This window comes from Acanthochromis polyacanthus, chromosome 21 (assembly GCF_021347895.1).
Source record: "Acanthochromis polyacanthus isolate Apoly-LR-REF ecotype Palm Island chromosome 21, KAUST_Apoly_ChrSc, whole genome shotgun sequence".
NCBI lineage: Eukaryota > Metazoa > Chordata > Actinopteri > Pomacentridae > Acanthochromis > Acanthochromis polyacanthus.
Genome location: NC_067133.1, coordinates 7,398,297 through 7,413,673, shown reverse-complemented (window position 1 = coordinate 7,413,673; position 15,377 = coordinate 7,398,297). Strand labels below are relative to the sequence as shown.

The window sequence follows — 15,377 nt, the reverse complement described above, 5'->3', positions numbered from 1 at the left end:
TCCGGCAAACGCAGTTTTGCCGGGCGGCAATGAGTCAGTCAGAGCTTCTTTACATCCACAACATCAGAGAATAACCAGGGAACAATTATGCAACAACTTAGAACTGAATCATTAAATAAAACATTTTTCTGGTTTAAAATCAGTTTCTGCAGATGTTTCCAACGAAAATGTCATCACTGATGAAAGTCGAACAAATTAATTAAAAACTGCAGCATGTCAGATTCTTGCTATTTATATTAATTATTATTTCACATTTTAAAACTGGGTTTATTTTATCTTAATGTTCAAGTTTCACCTTCCTGCCCTTCTCCTCCTCGTCCTCCTCTTCCTCTTCTTCGTCCTCCTCCTCTTCCCTGATTGGTCGCTCCCGCGGCTCCACGCTGTCTCGCTGCTCGATGGCGCCGTCTGTCGCCAGGGTGACCAGCGTTTCCTTGGCGGCGGCGGCGGCCTCCTCATCATCCTCCAGCAGCTGAGACGGGAGAGTCAGCAGGCGATGAAGCATGGAGGCCGACGAGCAGCGACCTGCAGGGAGACGAATATTTATAAAATACTTCATCCAGTCAATCGATACCAGATCAATACCTGATCAGATGATTCTCTGTGGACCAACAAACTAAAATATGACAAAAAAAAAAAAAAAAAAAGAGTATTAAAGACATGAATCAGGATAAAAAAATATATAATTTTTCTGATGCATCAATGATGAATCTAAAATCACTGTCAGAGGAAATGCTGGGAGTGTCCAGCAGAGGGCGACAAACAACAACACAAACAGCTACTTTACATGTTTATATTTATACGTTTGTTTCTATGTGACTTCAGTTATTGATTCATGACTCCCATTCATCCACTTTTCTGCCTCTTTCATGTATTTCATATTTATATACTCGTGTTTTAGCATTATTTGTCATTGATTCTGTAAATATGCTTTTGGATTATTGTATTTTGTTGTTTACATGCACCAATCAGGCATAACATTATGACTACCTGTCTAATATTGTGCTGGTCCCTTTTTCTGCCAAAACATCCCTGACCTGGCATGCACTCCACTATACCCTGAAGGTGTGCTGTGGTGTCTGGCATCGAGATGTTAGCAGCAGATCCTTTAAGTCCTGGAAGCTGCCAAGTAGAGCCTCCATGGATCGGACTTGTTTGTCCAGAACATCCCACAGATGTTTGATTGAGATCTGGGGAATTTGGAGGCCGAGGCAACACCTCAAACCGGTTGTTGTTCTCCTCAAACCATTCCTGAACCATTTTGTTTTGTGGCATGGTGCATTATCCTCCTGAAAGAGGCCACGAAAGAGTGTACATGGTCCGCAACAACACTCAGGTAGGCGCTATACGTCAAAGTAACACCCACATGGATGGCCGCACTCACGGTTTCCCAGCAGATCATTGCCCAAAGCATCACTCCGTCTCTACTGGCTTGTCTTCTTCCCATAGTGCATCCTGGTGCCATGTGTTCCCCAGGTAAGCGACGTACAAGTACCCAGCTATCCACGTGATGTAAAAGAAAACGTGATCCATCAGACCAGGCACCCTTCTTCCATTGGTCCAGTTCTGATGCTCATGTGTCCATTGTTGGTGCTTTTGGTGGTCCAAAGCAGTCAGCATGGACAAACTGTGATGCTCTGTGTATTCTGAAACCTTTCTATCAGAACCAGCTTTAACTTCTTCAGCAATCTGAGCAACAGCAGCTCGTCAAATCGTTATACTTGCCCATTCTGCTTCAAAAACAATTATTTGCCTTTGTCAAGAATAAAAATACAGATTTAACATTTTTTAAAATAAAATTGCCATGTTTTTTGAATATTGTTTTCTATGTTAGACATTTGGTTCATAATTATTTTAACTTCTCAATATACTTTGTGAATGTATACTACTTAATATTTTGTCCAGCTGGTATCAATATATTTCTGTTTCTGTATTTCTACACGTACTCATACCTGCTGGATGCCGTCTCACCTGTGGGGCTGAGGGGGGGTTCAGGTGGGGCTGCAGGCGTGGCGTTGGAGGCGTGGCTCCTCTGGGCGTCGTCTTCGTCCGGTGAAAACACCTCCATGTCCTCCAGCGGTGTCCATCGGGGGTCCTGCTGGGGGGAGGAGGGGGAGGGCTCCAGGGTCACTGAGGGGGCGGAGAGACGCTCCGCTGGCTGAGGCCCGTCCTCCCCCAGGCCACGCCTGCCATCATTTCCGCCCAGCTCCTTGATCTGCCAGACGTCGCTGCACCACTTCTGCCCAAAGACCTTGTCCAGGATGGGAACCCAGTCCTGGGAGACTGACAGAACCGGGGGACGCGCCGGGTCTGGGGGAGGATGGAGGAGGTGAGGCTGCACACACTGACAGATACACTGAATATAAACAGCATTCAATTAAGTTGACTGTCTTTTATTGATTTTCAACACTTAATCTATAGTTTGCCTTTATTTTGACGAGAATTTAAATAAAAAAAGCATTCTTTCATGTCAAGTAAAAGCAGATTTATAAAAGTAATGTCAATTAATTAAAAATAAACAACCTAAAGTAGTGGGTCTCATCAGTATTCTCCTCTTTCCAGTCAGTGTTTAGTAGATAAGCCTTTGGCTGCAGTTCCGTCATGACACCACCAAGGAGGTGGTGATGATCAGCGCTGCTTCGTCTGTCCGTGTGAAACATTACTCAAAACTGAAGTAATGGATTTGGATGAAATTTCAGGGAAGGTCAGACATGACACAAGGACCACCTCATTAGATTTTGGCAGTGATGTGGCTTATAGTCACATCACTATGCATCATTGCGAGATAGCAGCACAGTGTCACTGTAACTATGACAACAAGTGAACACTACATCAGTTGCCTGCTGACGATCACAATTGTGAGCACTGCGGACTTATCAGGACTGATCCATCGGAAACAATACAAAGACTGAGCAGCCTTGGCAGAGCACTGTTGGTCTAAATCAGTCTGAAGATCTGGATGCTGAAATTAGACTCATTCTTCTTTATAAACTGTTAAACTCAGGTCTAGACATAAATTCTCAGTTAGATTGAGGTCTGGACTCTGACTCGGCCTCCAGAACTTTCTCCTTGTTGTCTTTAAGCCATTTCTGTGGAGCTTCAGCTGTTTGCTTCGACTCATTGTCTTGCTGGAAAACAAATCTTCTCCAAGTCTCAGTTCTCTTCAGACTGCATCAGGTTGTCCTCCAGGATTTATCTGGACTTTGCTGCATTCGTTTTACCCTCTACCTTTACAAGCCTTCCAGGACCTGCTGCTGAGAAACATCATGATGCTGCCACCACCATGCTTCAGGATGATGATGTCTTTGGAATGATGTGCAGTGTTTGGTGTTCGCCAAACACTGCATGTGGTCTAATGGTCAAAAAGCTTAATTTTGCTCTCATCAGACCAAACAACCTTCTTCCAGTTGACATTGGAATCTCCCATGTCTTCTGGTCCAGATTTAATATGAAGTTTTTCCATCAGAGTCTTTCTCTTTGTCTCCATAAAGCTTTGACTGGTGAGGAAAAGACAATAGTTGTTTCACGAACAGTCTCTCCCAGATCAGCTGCTGAAGCTTGGAACTCCTTCGGAGGAGTCATAGATGTCTTGGTTTCCTCCCTCAGTAGTCTCTTTATTCTTGGTCTCTCAGTTTTTGAGGACGTCCTGCTCTAGTCAGATTCACTCATGTTCCAGATTCCTTCCATTTCTTAATGATGGATTTAATGTTCTTGTTTCATCTGCTGATTGATGCTTTTCAGCAACCTTTTCTCAGAGTTTCTTGGAGTGTTCTTTAGTCTTCATGGTGTAGTTCGATCAATGAGTACTGATCCACCAGTGACAGGACCTTCCAGATACAGGAGTCTTTATACTACAATCACTGAGACACATTCACTGACCTCAGAGGATTAAGTTACTAAGTGTTGACTTCTAGCACCAACTGACTGCAACTGAGTTACATTAGAGTCCCTTTAAAATGCTAAATATTAACGCAATAACTGATTTACATTTTAGATTTTTAATTATTAGATATTTTGTAGAAATCCGGTTTCACTTTGACATGAGAAAGTACTTTTTTGTAAATCCTTGTCAAAAAAGCCAAATTAAATTGACCATGATTCAGTGTTAAAAAGTAAAAAAAAGAGAAAAACTTCCAGTTCCAGGGAGACTGAACACTTTATAGGAGCTGTAACAGTTTCAATTTAAAATGGAAGCAAACAGAAAACTCAGACTCGATCAGACTCCGATCCTCTCGAGTCGTCACCTGACCGCTCACCTTCTGTCCCGGCCGTCTCCTTGGAAACGGTGACATCAGTCAGTTCCTCTCGCGTGTCCTCCGAGCCGCTTGGCGACACCGAGTCGTTCTCCGACCCTCGACGCCTCCCAGAAGCTCCGCCCCCTCGGCCCTTCTCTCCGCCCCCTCGCTCAGCACCCTTGTCCAGACGCTCCTCCAGCGCCTGCTGCTCGCGCTCCATCTTGGTGATCTCCAGCAGCAGGTCATCGAACGAAGCCTCCACGATCTTGGTCAGTTCACGAACTGCGAAGTCCAGAACCTGCTCCATGACGGACTTCAGCTGGTCTGAAGAGAAACAGGACAAAGTCGACTCAGTGCTTCTGATGTTTTCAGACATTTAAAAAAACAATCGACTCATGAGGAACTAATGAGCAGACAGTTGGCCGTTCCATTGATGAACTGAACACGTTGATTAAACGAGTTTGACACCGAATCAGCATCTTAAAGTCAGAGGAGGCCAGTAAAATGCATATTTGCAGATAAAATATAAAACCAGGATCAGAGTTCTGTAATTTTTATTGAACTGATGCATTTTGTCGTCCCACTGACAGCTGTACCTGATTGGTCACATTCTACCAGGAACAGCCTATTACAGCTGAAATCTAAGTGTTTTGAAGTTTGGCGCTGATATGATATGATGACTTTCATTTTTACAAGCATCATATATTAATAGAATGACAGCTAATAATTGATCATTGAACCATTCAGCTGAATGTTTTTAGCCCGATGTCACCAGAAACTAAACTGGCATAGTTAAATTATTAAACCACAGCATGAAGCCTGACTACAGATGATCATTTTATCCTCTTTCATTGTCCATAACTTGTTCTGACCAACCACCACATCTGCTGATATGAGCCTCGAAATTTTACCCAGAATGCACTTTAAAGTTTTCTCTGGTGAATTCCCAGAAAATAGAAGCACATCCAGTGTACCAATGATTGTTTCTGAGATTCTATTTTATGAACTACTGCAGTTTTTTCTGTTCACACAATGATACATCCCATAATACTGATGATTAGAGTTTTTATAGAGAAAATGAACAGAAACCAGATTTAGTGTTTAGACTGTGACACCTGGATGAATGTAAATTAACCCCAAAGATTCAAATGTCAATTTCATCCCTAATTGCAGTGATTTTGATTTTTTTTTTGTGGGTTTCTTTTTGGTAGTTTTGGTCCCTTGTGTTTCAATTTTGCACGTTTTTTTGTGGTGATTTTGTCTGTTTGTGGTAGTTTGTCCTTTTTGTGTACACGTAGTCTCTTTTTGTGGAGATTTTGTGTTTTCTAAAGGTAATTTTCCCTTTTTTGTGGCAATTTTGCATCTTTTTGTGGTGATCTGGGTGAGGTTTTCACAAGAACTCAAATGTGTTTTCCTCTTAAAATGTCATGTGTCTATCTGCTGTACTGATGAAGTTCTGAGACTCAGAAATGATTAAAAAAGTCCATTAACCCTTTAAGCTTCAGTGTACCGCCGGCGGTACACCTACTAATTTGCATAGGAATTTCAAGAATGTCCGACGGGTGCAAACCCGATTATACAAACACTATACACCGATGGAAAGCTTAGATTCTCATGAATCCGCCGGTATAAACCACTTTCAGATGAGATTACCACAGCGGGTGAGAAAAACACATTTGTCCGACAAAAACAAATATTCATCCATCCGTTCTCTATACACGGCTTCAAAGCACACAGCGCGACTCACATTTCCGGGTTTATTATTACACACAAAAAAAAAGATTCCACAAAAAACGGCCATAATCCAACCTTTTACATCAGATGACACAAGCCAGTAAACTATTTTGTCCAAAACATGTCCTGAAGTCGGTATAAAATCCCCGAATCGGTCCTTTTCAAGGAAATGCACCTCGCGATGCCCGTCCAATATTCCCCGTATTTTTCGTAATTTTTTTTATTTAAAAATAGAATATTAGCGATTTTTTGTACTGAAAACGGCTGGAATTGACTGAAGCTTAAAGGGTTAAAAAGTGATAAATCTGGACCCATTTGGAATATGTTGTCTTCCGTCTCTTTAACTGCTAATCTTTCTACCAGAGGCTGTATTTCAGGAGTCGTTTTTATTTCCTCTGGGACACGTCGAAGTGTTGCCTCATGAACAAAGACACGTGTTTTCTAATCCCTGCTTCGGGTTTCCGTGTCGACGCGCTGATTTGGTGTTTCTCCTCCACATGTCGCGTCGTGTTCGCGCCTTCTGGTTTTCAGAGACAGGAAGTGTTGCATTAGCGCCGCCCCCCACCCCGACCTTTAAAAACAGCAGCAGCTGAATGGAAACAGCCTGAACAGGTAAATCCTGCTGACAGCTTTACGTCCTCCACCGTGAACAAAGACTCCTGACAGAATCCTGCCGCAGGCTGCAAGAACCCCGAACAAATCTGCTGCCTCAGTAACACAAACCAACATTCACAGTCAGAGACGCATCTGCAGCATAAAACCTAATAAAACTGTCAGTTCTGGTCCCATTCTGTGCAACATGAACACAAAAGTATCAGACAAACCAAAACATAAAGATGTAAAACTTGCACTGTTTTCTGCATTTACTCTTATTTTACATCGAACAAAAATAAAAAGTTTAGATCTTCATAACAAGTCTCTGTAATAAAAGTGACTTCATTTATCAGCTGGATCACCAATTTTACAGTGGTCCCTGAACACATCACTTGTGACCTAAAGTTTCAGGATTAAAATTGATTAAGACTAAGCTTTAAATCGGGATAATGGACAAAAATCGATGTATTGCTAATAATTGGTCAGAAATAAAGCTTTTGCAGTAAGGATGAACTGATTCTAAATGTTCATAACTGATATTTATCAAATGTTATTTATTAACAGCTTGTGACAGCAGGAAAATACAATTTATGACTACATTACTTCATTAATGAGGATTTCTATAGCTGAATGTGTAATAAGGAGCAATGATGTCAGCGTCATGTGATGCTATGATGCGTTACTGATCGATCAATAACAGTTTGTCTCCTCAGTTCTGTCTGCTGTTCTTTTTATTTCCCACGAAGGTCCAGATCTTAAGGTTTTAGACTCCGTTTCAGTTTAATCTGTGGCTGCCTGCTAACTTAGCTGTTAGCATAGCATTAGCCACTGTGGAAGCTGCTAATATAGAATTACTTTTATTAGTCCCACAAGGGGAAATCTGCAACGTCACAGCAGCAAAGTGACAGCCAAAAAAATCAAGAGAACCCATCTAGAAATTAAATACACAAGATATATACACTATATAGACAATAAATAAGAAAAAAATAAGAAAAAAATATACACCAAGATACTAAAACACAGAAATTAAGAATATATACATAATGTCATGACTTGTGTTGATGTTTGTGCTTCTTGTTCAGTTTTTGCAGGTTGTTTTTCTGTCAGAACGGAGTTAAAGTTAATCTTACATTAGAAACGCTGCTATAGATAGCGCTAGCTGCAGGCTAAGAGACACAGCTATCCTCTCAGTGATAGCGTTAGCTTAGCACCATCAACAGAATCAGGTCCAGCTGCACCAATAGGTGAATTATTCGGGTGGATGATGGTGGTTTTTATTCCAGCTCCTCTGTGTCTCTGTTTAAACAACAGCTGTCCGTGATTGGTTGCTCCTGTGACTGTAACCAATCAGACAGAGCTGTGGGCGGGGCCACAGAGTGACCGCAAACAGAGAGGAGCAGCATCAGAGATAAAACAGAATGTTAAATTCACTGATTGTTGTTAACAACAGCAGAAAAATAGATAATCATAAAAATGTGCGGCTGGATAATTGGATATAACTGATTTCTGTCTTCTGATGTTTGGTCAAACTGGAATCAGCTGGATTTGTTGGAGTTCATTAATCTCACGTTATCCTGTTTATCTGACAGCGACTCTCTGTTCTCCAGAGTTTCTTCATGATGTTTCCATCAGTTCAGAGAACAAACTGCCGACTATTTTTCTATCTGCAGATCTGAGTTCATCTATTAGATGATGACAAGAAACTGAATCAAAGTGACCCGAACGTACAAATAACGTTCCAGCAGAAACACTCGATGGTTTCAGCATCTGTTTGCATGATTTATTCTGACATGAGTCAAGAAACTCACATCGATTATCAGGAATAAATGCAGTTTATTCTTTGATTAACTGCAAATTAGTTCAAGTATGAATTACTGTATTAGAATTTTAATTTTCAGCAAAAAAAACACCCAAAATTTTGTTGTTGAGGAACTTGTTTCAGTTTGCAGCTTTTCTTGATTTTTATTACAGCAAAGAATATATTCTATAAATAAAACCTATTTTTTCTGAAGTTTCATTGACACCATCCCCCCCCCCCCCCAAAAAAAATAGGTCGTGAAAATAAAACAGCTGCACATTAAATCATTTTCACTCACCAACTATTATAATAATAAATTCTGTGTTTTTCAAGCAAACCAAACAGGTCAAAGAGTTTGTCTGCAGCTTTTCGCTCTAGTCAACATCCTCGTTTTTTCTGACTGGATCAATCAAACCAATAATCAGCGGACAACTGATAACTGCAGCAGCTTTGGTTAATCAATCATCAGGAAAACAGCACATTTAGTCTCAGAGACTCTTGTTGTTAAATAAAAATGACAAAAATTCTGATGATCAAAGTCTAAAATGTTACTGGATCAATAAACATTCAGCAGACGAATAAATAATGGGAATTAAATTTACTAAGAATGAAGTAAATTCAACATTTTTAAATCATAAATGGCTAAACTTTGACGTCCAGGTTCTGAAATTTGCAGCTTTTCTTCATTTTTGTTGCATTAAAAATATTTTGGATAAAAAAATTCAGCAGACAAATTAATAATAATTAAGACTTTGGTTTGTTGCAGCTTTGATTTGATGAATTATTGATCAGGATACGTCACATAAAGCTTCTTTAAATTAGAACTGAACAATTAGTCATATATTTTTACAAAACTACAAAACACTGACAGTTCAGGTATAAAATCTGTCAGATTGTCTTGTTTTGTCACTGAATGAATTAATAATGAAGGTAATAATTATTATCTGCAGCTTTGATTAGATGAATTAATGATCAGGACACACACACACACACACACACACACACACACACACACACACACACACACACACACACACACACACACACACACACACACACACACACACACACACACACACACACACACACACACACACACACACACACACACACACACACACACACACACACACACACACACACGTTGCAACAGCAGTGGGTCACGTATGAACACGTGTTCATGTGTTCCTGGTGGTGGAGCCGACTTCTGCTGCAGCTTCAGTTTCACGTTTATTTTTAACTCGCTGCTGATTCACACAAACAGAAAAACTGGGTTTCTGTCTGAACTTGCGTCTGAATCCTCGAAAAACAACAAATCAATCAGGATTTGGTTGTAAAAGTCTCAATTTGAAGATGGTTTTGGTTTCTCGTTGCAGTAATGAAAATATTTTGAGGGGTTTTTTGAACTGCTTTAAGGTTTTTTATGATGTTTCTGTTACTGAATTAGCCCTGCGACAGACTGGTGACCTGTCCAGGGTGTCCCCTGCCTTCGCCCGAGTCAGCTGAGATAGACTCCAGCACCCCCCGCAACCCTAGTGAGGATAAAGCGGTGTATAAAGAATGGATGGATGGATGCTACTGAATTAATCTAAACATATTTCACAGATTAATTATTGATAAAAATCAGCTTTTTCATTGCAAAAAACAGACATTTTAGTCACATATCTCAAAATCAGTCGTTACGATGATATCCGAATATCTATTTTGAGATCCGAATATTTGGATCCCTGCGACAAAATGTTGTGTTCCTTTGTAGATACTCTGATCTGTAAGTTGTAATGTGTAAAAGATAAACACTGTTGAAATAATTCCTGATACGTGAACATTTTAAGAATGTATTATTTTGAACTAAAACAAAGGAGAAAGTTGGAATTGTTATTTATAGGTTGTTATGCTGTGATTGTACTGGTCACTTGAAATCAAATTGGGCTGAATGTGGAACTGAACTAAGATGAGTTTGACACCTCTGATCTATCACCAGCAACTCATCTGCAGGTTAAAGTTCGGACCGCTTTGTGTAGAAAAGTGAAAATCCCCTCTAAAGTGACACATTAACGCAGATATTTCCGCTTTTAAATGACTATTTATGTAAAAAGTTTAACTTCCTGAACCCTGCGGCTGACTGATCATCTCCAGGCTCATCCATTAATCCTGTGATCGTGCGGCGAGGTCTGAAACTGATCCTCTGAGGTCGGAGTTCGTCTAAACTTCAGTGTAAATCTGCGCCAATCACAACAGAGTTTCCATGGCAACGCACGGCAATGCTGTGACAACGTAAATCAGAGGATTAGAGGCGACTGATTTGTTAAAGCGAAACTGAAAGTGATTAATCATTCATTCTGTCATCGACTAACCTCAAGACAGACACACACAGACACACACACACACACACACACAGACACACACACACACACACACACACACACACGACTTCTGCAGCAGGAAGAAGAACTGAAGCTAAAAATATCACCGCAGTCAAATCTGATGCAACACAACTACACAACAGGGAGCTACACAACAGCGCTTGGTGCATTTGTTCTAACGTTTTTCTCATTTTTACTGTTTCGTTTCCATAATTTCTGATTTTTGTCAGTTTGTGTTGCACTTTTCTCTTTTTGTGTCATTTTTAATTTGTGTCAATTATTTTCATTTTGTCATTTTGTCTCATTTTTATTATTTCATTTTTTGCTATTCTGATTTTGTGTCTCACTTTTATTTATTGGTGGTTTTCTTTATTTTGCATCATTTTTCTAATGTGTCATGATTTTGTTGTCTTGTTTCCATATGTTGGCATGTTGCAGTGTCTTAGCGTGTTACTGTATGTTGGCATGTGGTTGTGTGTTTACAATTTACACTAATTTTACACTAATTTACACGGATGAAGTGATTTTGAAAAATGAAGATGACAAGCCCAATTTGTTTATATTCCTGTCAGAACAACACATCACAGTCGAGCCAGAAAGTTGTAAATCCAGTAACTGTTTCTGTTTTATGGATAAACGGAGCCACTGTGGAGAGTTTCTAATGATTTTAATCCCAGCAGCTGGTAAAGTGGGCGGACATGAAGCTCAGAACTGTTGTAAATGTGCAGCCAGAATCTGAAACAACAAAGCAGCAGCTGCTCCGTGGAAAACTGCAGAAAGCTGCAGCAAAGCGACAGCATGCAGAGTCCTGTGTCGAGCCAACAGACACAGATGCAGCTTGACGTTGTATTTTAGCATTTCTTCATCTCTGACCGAAGGCTTGAAACACGTCCAGGTTTAATTTCGCTCGTCTGGATGTGAAGGATCATAACTGGGCTCCACATGAACGCAATAACTGGACCTGGATCAGTTCTGCTGCCACTCGACTCCACGGGGATTTATTTAATCATTTACACTAAATGCCCCCCAGGCCTTCTTCTACACTCCTGCCCCCACCCTAGCCTTTGTCTGCCTCCACAGTGGGCAGATGTCGAGTGAAAGCGTTGCCTACTTTCCCAGCACGACCGCCGACCTCAGCGTGTTCAGGCCACTGCCTCATTATCTGGCTGTGTGTTAGCGTGTCGCTGTGTGTTAGCGTGTCGCTGTGTGCTAGCGTGTCGCTGTGTGCTAGCGTGTCGCTGTGTGCTAGCGTGTCGCTGTGTGCTAGCGTGTCGTGTGCTAGCATGTCGTTGTGTGTTGGCGTGTTGGCATGCTCCTATGTTTTGCTGTGCTCTTGTGTGTTGGCGTAGTCCTGTGTGTTGGCGTGTTACTGTATGTTGCAGCATTGCTGTGTTGGCATATTCCTGTGTGTTGGCGTGTTCCTGTGTGTTGGCGTGCTCCTGTGTGTTCCTATGTGTTGGCGTGTTCCTGTGTGTTGGCGTGTTACTCTATGTAGCCGTGTTCCTGTGTTGGCGTGTTCCTATATGTTGGCATGTTACTGTACGTAGCTGTGTTCCTGTGTGTTGGCATGTTACTCTATGTAGCCGTGTTCCTGTGTTGGCGTGTTCCTGTGTGTTGGCATGTTACTGTACGTAGCTGTGTTCCTATGTGTTGGCGTGTTCCTATAGGGTTGCGTGTTCCTGTGTGTTGGCATGTTACTGTACGTAGCTGTGTTCCTATGTGTCGGCGCGTTCCTATATGGTTGCGTATTCCTGTGTGTTGGTGTGTTCCTATGTGTTGGCATATTACTGTACATAGCCGTGTACCTGTGTGTTGGCATGTTACTGTACATAGCCGTGTTCCTGTGTGTTGGCGTGTTACTGTACATAGCCGTGTACCTGTGTGTTGGCGTGTTACTGTACGTAGCCGTGTTCCTGTGTGTTCCTATGTGTTGCTGTGTTCCTATGTGTTGCTGTGTTCCTATGTGTTGCTGTGTTCCTATGTGTTGCTGTGTTCCTATGTGTTGCTGTGTTCCTATGTGTTGCTGTGTTCCTATGTGTTGCTGTGTTCCTATGTGTTGCTGTGTTCCTATGTGTTGCTGTGTTCCTATGTGTTGCTGTGTTTTGGCGTGTTTCTCTGGCCGTGCGGCGTCTCTTCGGATCTCTGTACATTAAATCCTTACCGGCCCTCGTGTTGTGACCGTGCCGTGTCATGGCGGTGGCCTGGTTTTGGCGGGAGGGGGAGGGTGGTGGCGTGTCAGGCAGCTTTGCGTGTCTTCTGTGTGTTTGCATCCGAGTGAGCAGATGTGTGCATGCATGCGAGAGAGCGGCAGCGCGTTTCTTTCACTCCCTCACATGTCGCTGCATGTGGACGAATCTGCTGCTGTAGCACAAAGTCTGAGTCTGTGTGTGTCTGTGTGTACAGTACAGACACACACAAACACAGACACAACAATTAGTTTGTGTAACGTCTCTGCTGGTCTCAGATATGATCAACTAAACTGATCTTTTACAACCTGATTTTCTTCATTATTTTACTTTATATTTCAGTCTCATTTTATTTCACATGAATTGATTTTTTCCTGTTTTTAGCTTGAAGCCGTTCTCCGTCTGTAAATCCTACAAAATGCGACAGAAAATCCTTATTTCTGCTTTTTTCTAAATAAAAATCTTCATGTTTTACCCTCCACAGCCATTTCTGTTCTAAGCTATAATTCTCTTAATTTGTCTTAACATAAAGAATATTCTACTAATTCTCCCTTTTTATATTCAGTTTTTAATCAATTTTCTCATTTATGTGATAATATTTCTATTTATTAATTGTAAATGAGGTTTCTGGTTCCATTATGTAATCCAGATTAATAAATTATAAGATAAATTAAGGCTGAATAAATGAAGGGAAATAAAGTAAAATTGAATGTTCTATGATAAAATCTCACATGTTCTATCTTCAGCAAATTTAACAGAGACTTTCTAACCAGTTGTCAATCAGTCAAACAGAAATCATCAATAATTCTAGTGTTTAATTTATCAAAAGTTTTGAGTTTTTGATTTTTGGTTGATAAAATTAGACATTTGAAGATGTAATTGTGAACATGTGAATATTTTAATGACTTCATATAGGAGCTACATCTGTTTTGATAACTGATTATTTTGATTCTTCCTTCCTAAATAAAAACTGTCTAAATTCTGTAATTTCAGCTTCTTCAATGTGAATGTTGTCTGGCTTGTTTCCTCTGACAGTAAACTAAAGATCTTTGGACTAAAGACATTTGAGGAAACTCTGATCCACATTTTTCAACATTTTCTGACATTTCAGAACAAAACAGCTGATCGATTCGTCCAGAAAATATTCCACAAATTAAATGTTGAGTCAACACTCAGCACCAGGAATTAGACCGGCCCCAGCACCAAATTGAGCTTTTCCAACTGATCCAGGACATCAACAGATCAATCAATAATAAACTGACTGTAATATCCACCTGCTGATGGAAAACGTTTGTTGTCGGTCATTAAAGAATAAACAGAACTAGACAATTCCCGCACGCGGAAATCGTGGGAGGGGCTCGGGATGTGTGCATGTCCGGAGCTGGGCAGGAGAGGGTTATTTTTTGGTCCGTCACAGGCTTTTATTTTGAAACTGTGCTCTGCTTTTATTTTGAACGGCAAAGACAGGAAGATCTCACCTGGTCAACATTTTAATTGGAGTTACTGTAAAGGCTGTGTGAACCTGAGAGGTTTAACTGGCGTTTCCAGTCCGTCGCAGGCTTTTATTTTGAAATTGTGCTGTGCTTTTATTTTGAAAGGCAGAGACAGGAATATCTCACCTGGTCAAAGTTTGAATTAGAGTTACTCTAAAGGCTGTGTGAAGCTGAGAGCTTTAACTGGCATTTTTTGGTCTGTTGCAGGCTTTTATTTTGAAATTGTGCTGTGCTTTTATTTTGAAAGGCAGAGACAGGAAGATCAGACCTGGTTAAAATTTGGATTGGAGTAAAGGCTGTGTGAAGCTGAGAGGTTTAACTGGAGTTTTCAGGCCCATCGCGGGCTTTTATTTTGAAATTGTGCTGTGCTTTTATTTTGAACGGGAAAGACCGGAAGATCTCACCTGGTCAACATTTGGATTGGAGTTACTCTAAAGGCTGTGTGAAGCTGAGAGGTTTAACTGGAGTTTTCAGTCCGTCGCAGGCTTTTATTTTGAAATTGTGCTGGGCTTTTATTTTGAAGGAGAGACAGGAAGATCTCACCTGGTCAAAATTTGGATTGCAGTTACTGTAAAGGCTGTGTGAAACTGAGAAGTTTAACTGGCAAATTGTGCTGTGTTTTTATTTTGAAAGGCAGAGACAGGAAGATCTCACCTGGTCAAAATTTGGATTGGAGTTACTGTGAAGGCTGTGTGAAACTGAGAGGTTTAACTGGCGTTTCCAGTCCGTCACAGGCTTTAATTTTAAAATTGTGCTGTGCTTTTATTTTGAAAGGCAGAGATGGGAAAATCTCACCTGGTCAAAATTTGGATTGGAGTTACCCCAAAGCAGGGGTGTCAAACTCAGTTCCTGGAGGTCCACTATCCTCTGTGTTCTAGATGTTTCCTTCTTACAACACACCTGATTCAAATGATAGGCTATCATGAAGCTCAGCAGAAGCCTGATAACGAGCCTGATCATTTGAATCAGGTGTGTTG

The 15,377-nt window shown here is 40.9% G+C and overlaps 1 protein-coding gene across 2 annotated transcripts in view; it reads right to left on the bottom strand.

The window, feature by feature from the left end:
* Positions 1-15,377, bottom strand: part of si:dkeyp-113d7.10 (uncharacterized) — a 30,078-nt gene that overhangs the window by 8,427 nt on the left and 6,274 nt on the right. For both annotated transcript variants that reach the window (XM_022221206.2, XM_022221207.2), the window contains exons 2-4: positions 4,254-4,556; positions 1,969-2,307; positions 296-522 (exon numbers count right to left, since the gene is read on the bottom strand). In XM_022221206.2, the coding sequence (XP_022076898.2) occupies positions 296-522; positions 1,969-2,307; positions 4,254-4,556 (869 nt within the window). The remainder of the gene's footprint in view (positions 1-295; positions 523-1,968; positions 2,308-4,253; positions 4,557-15,377) is intronic.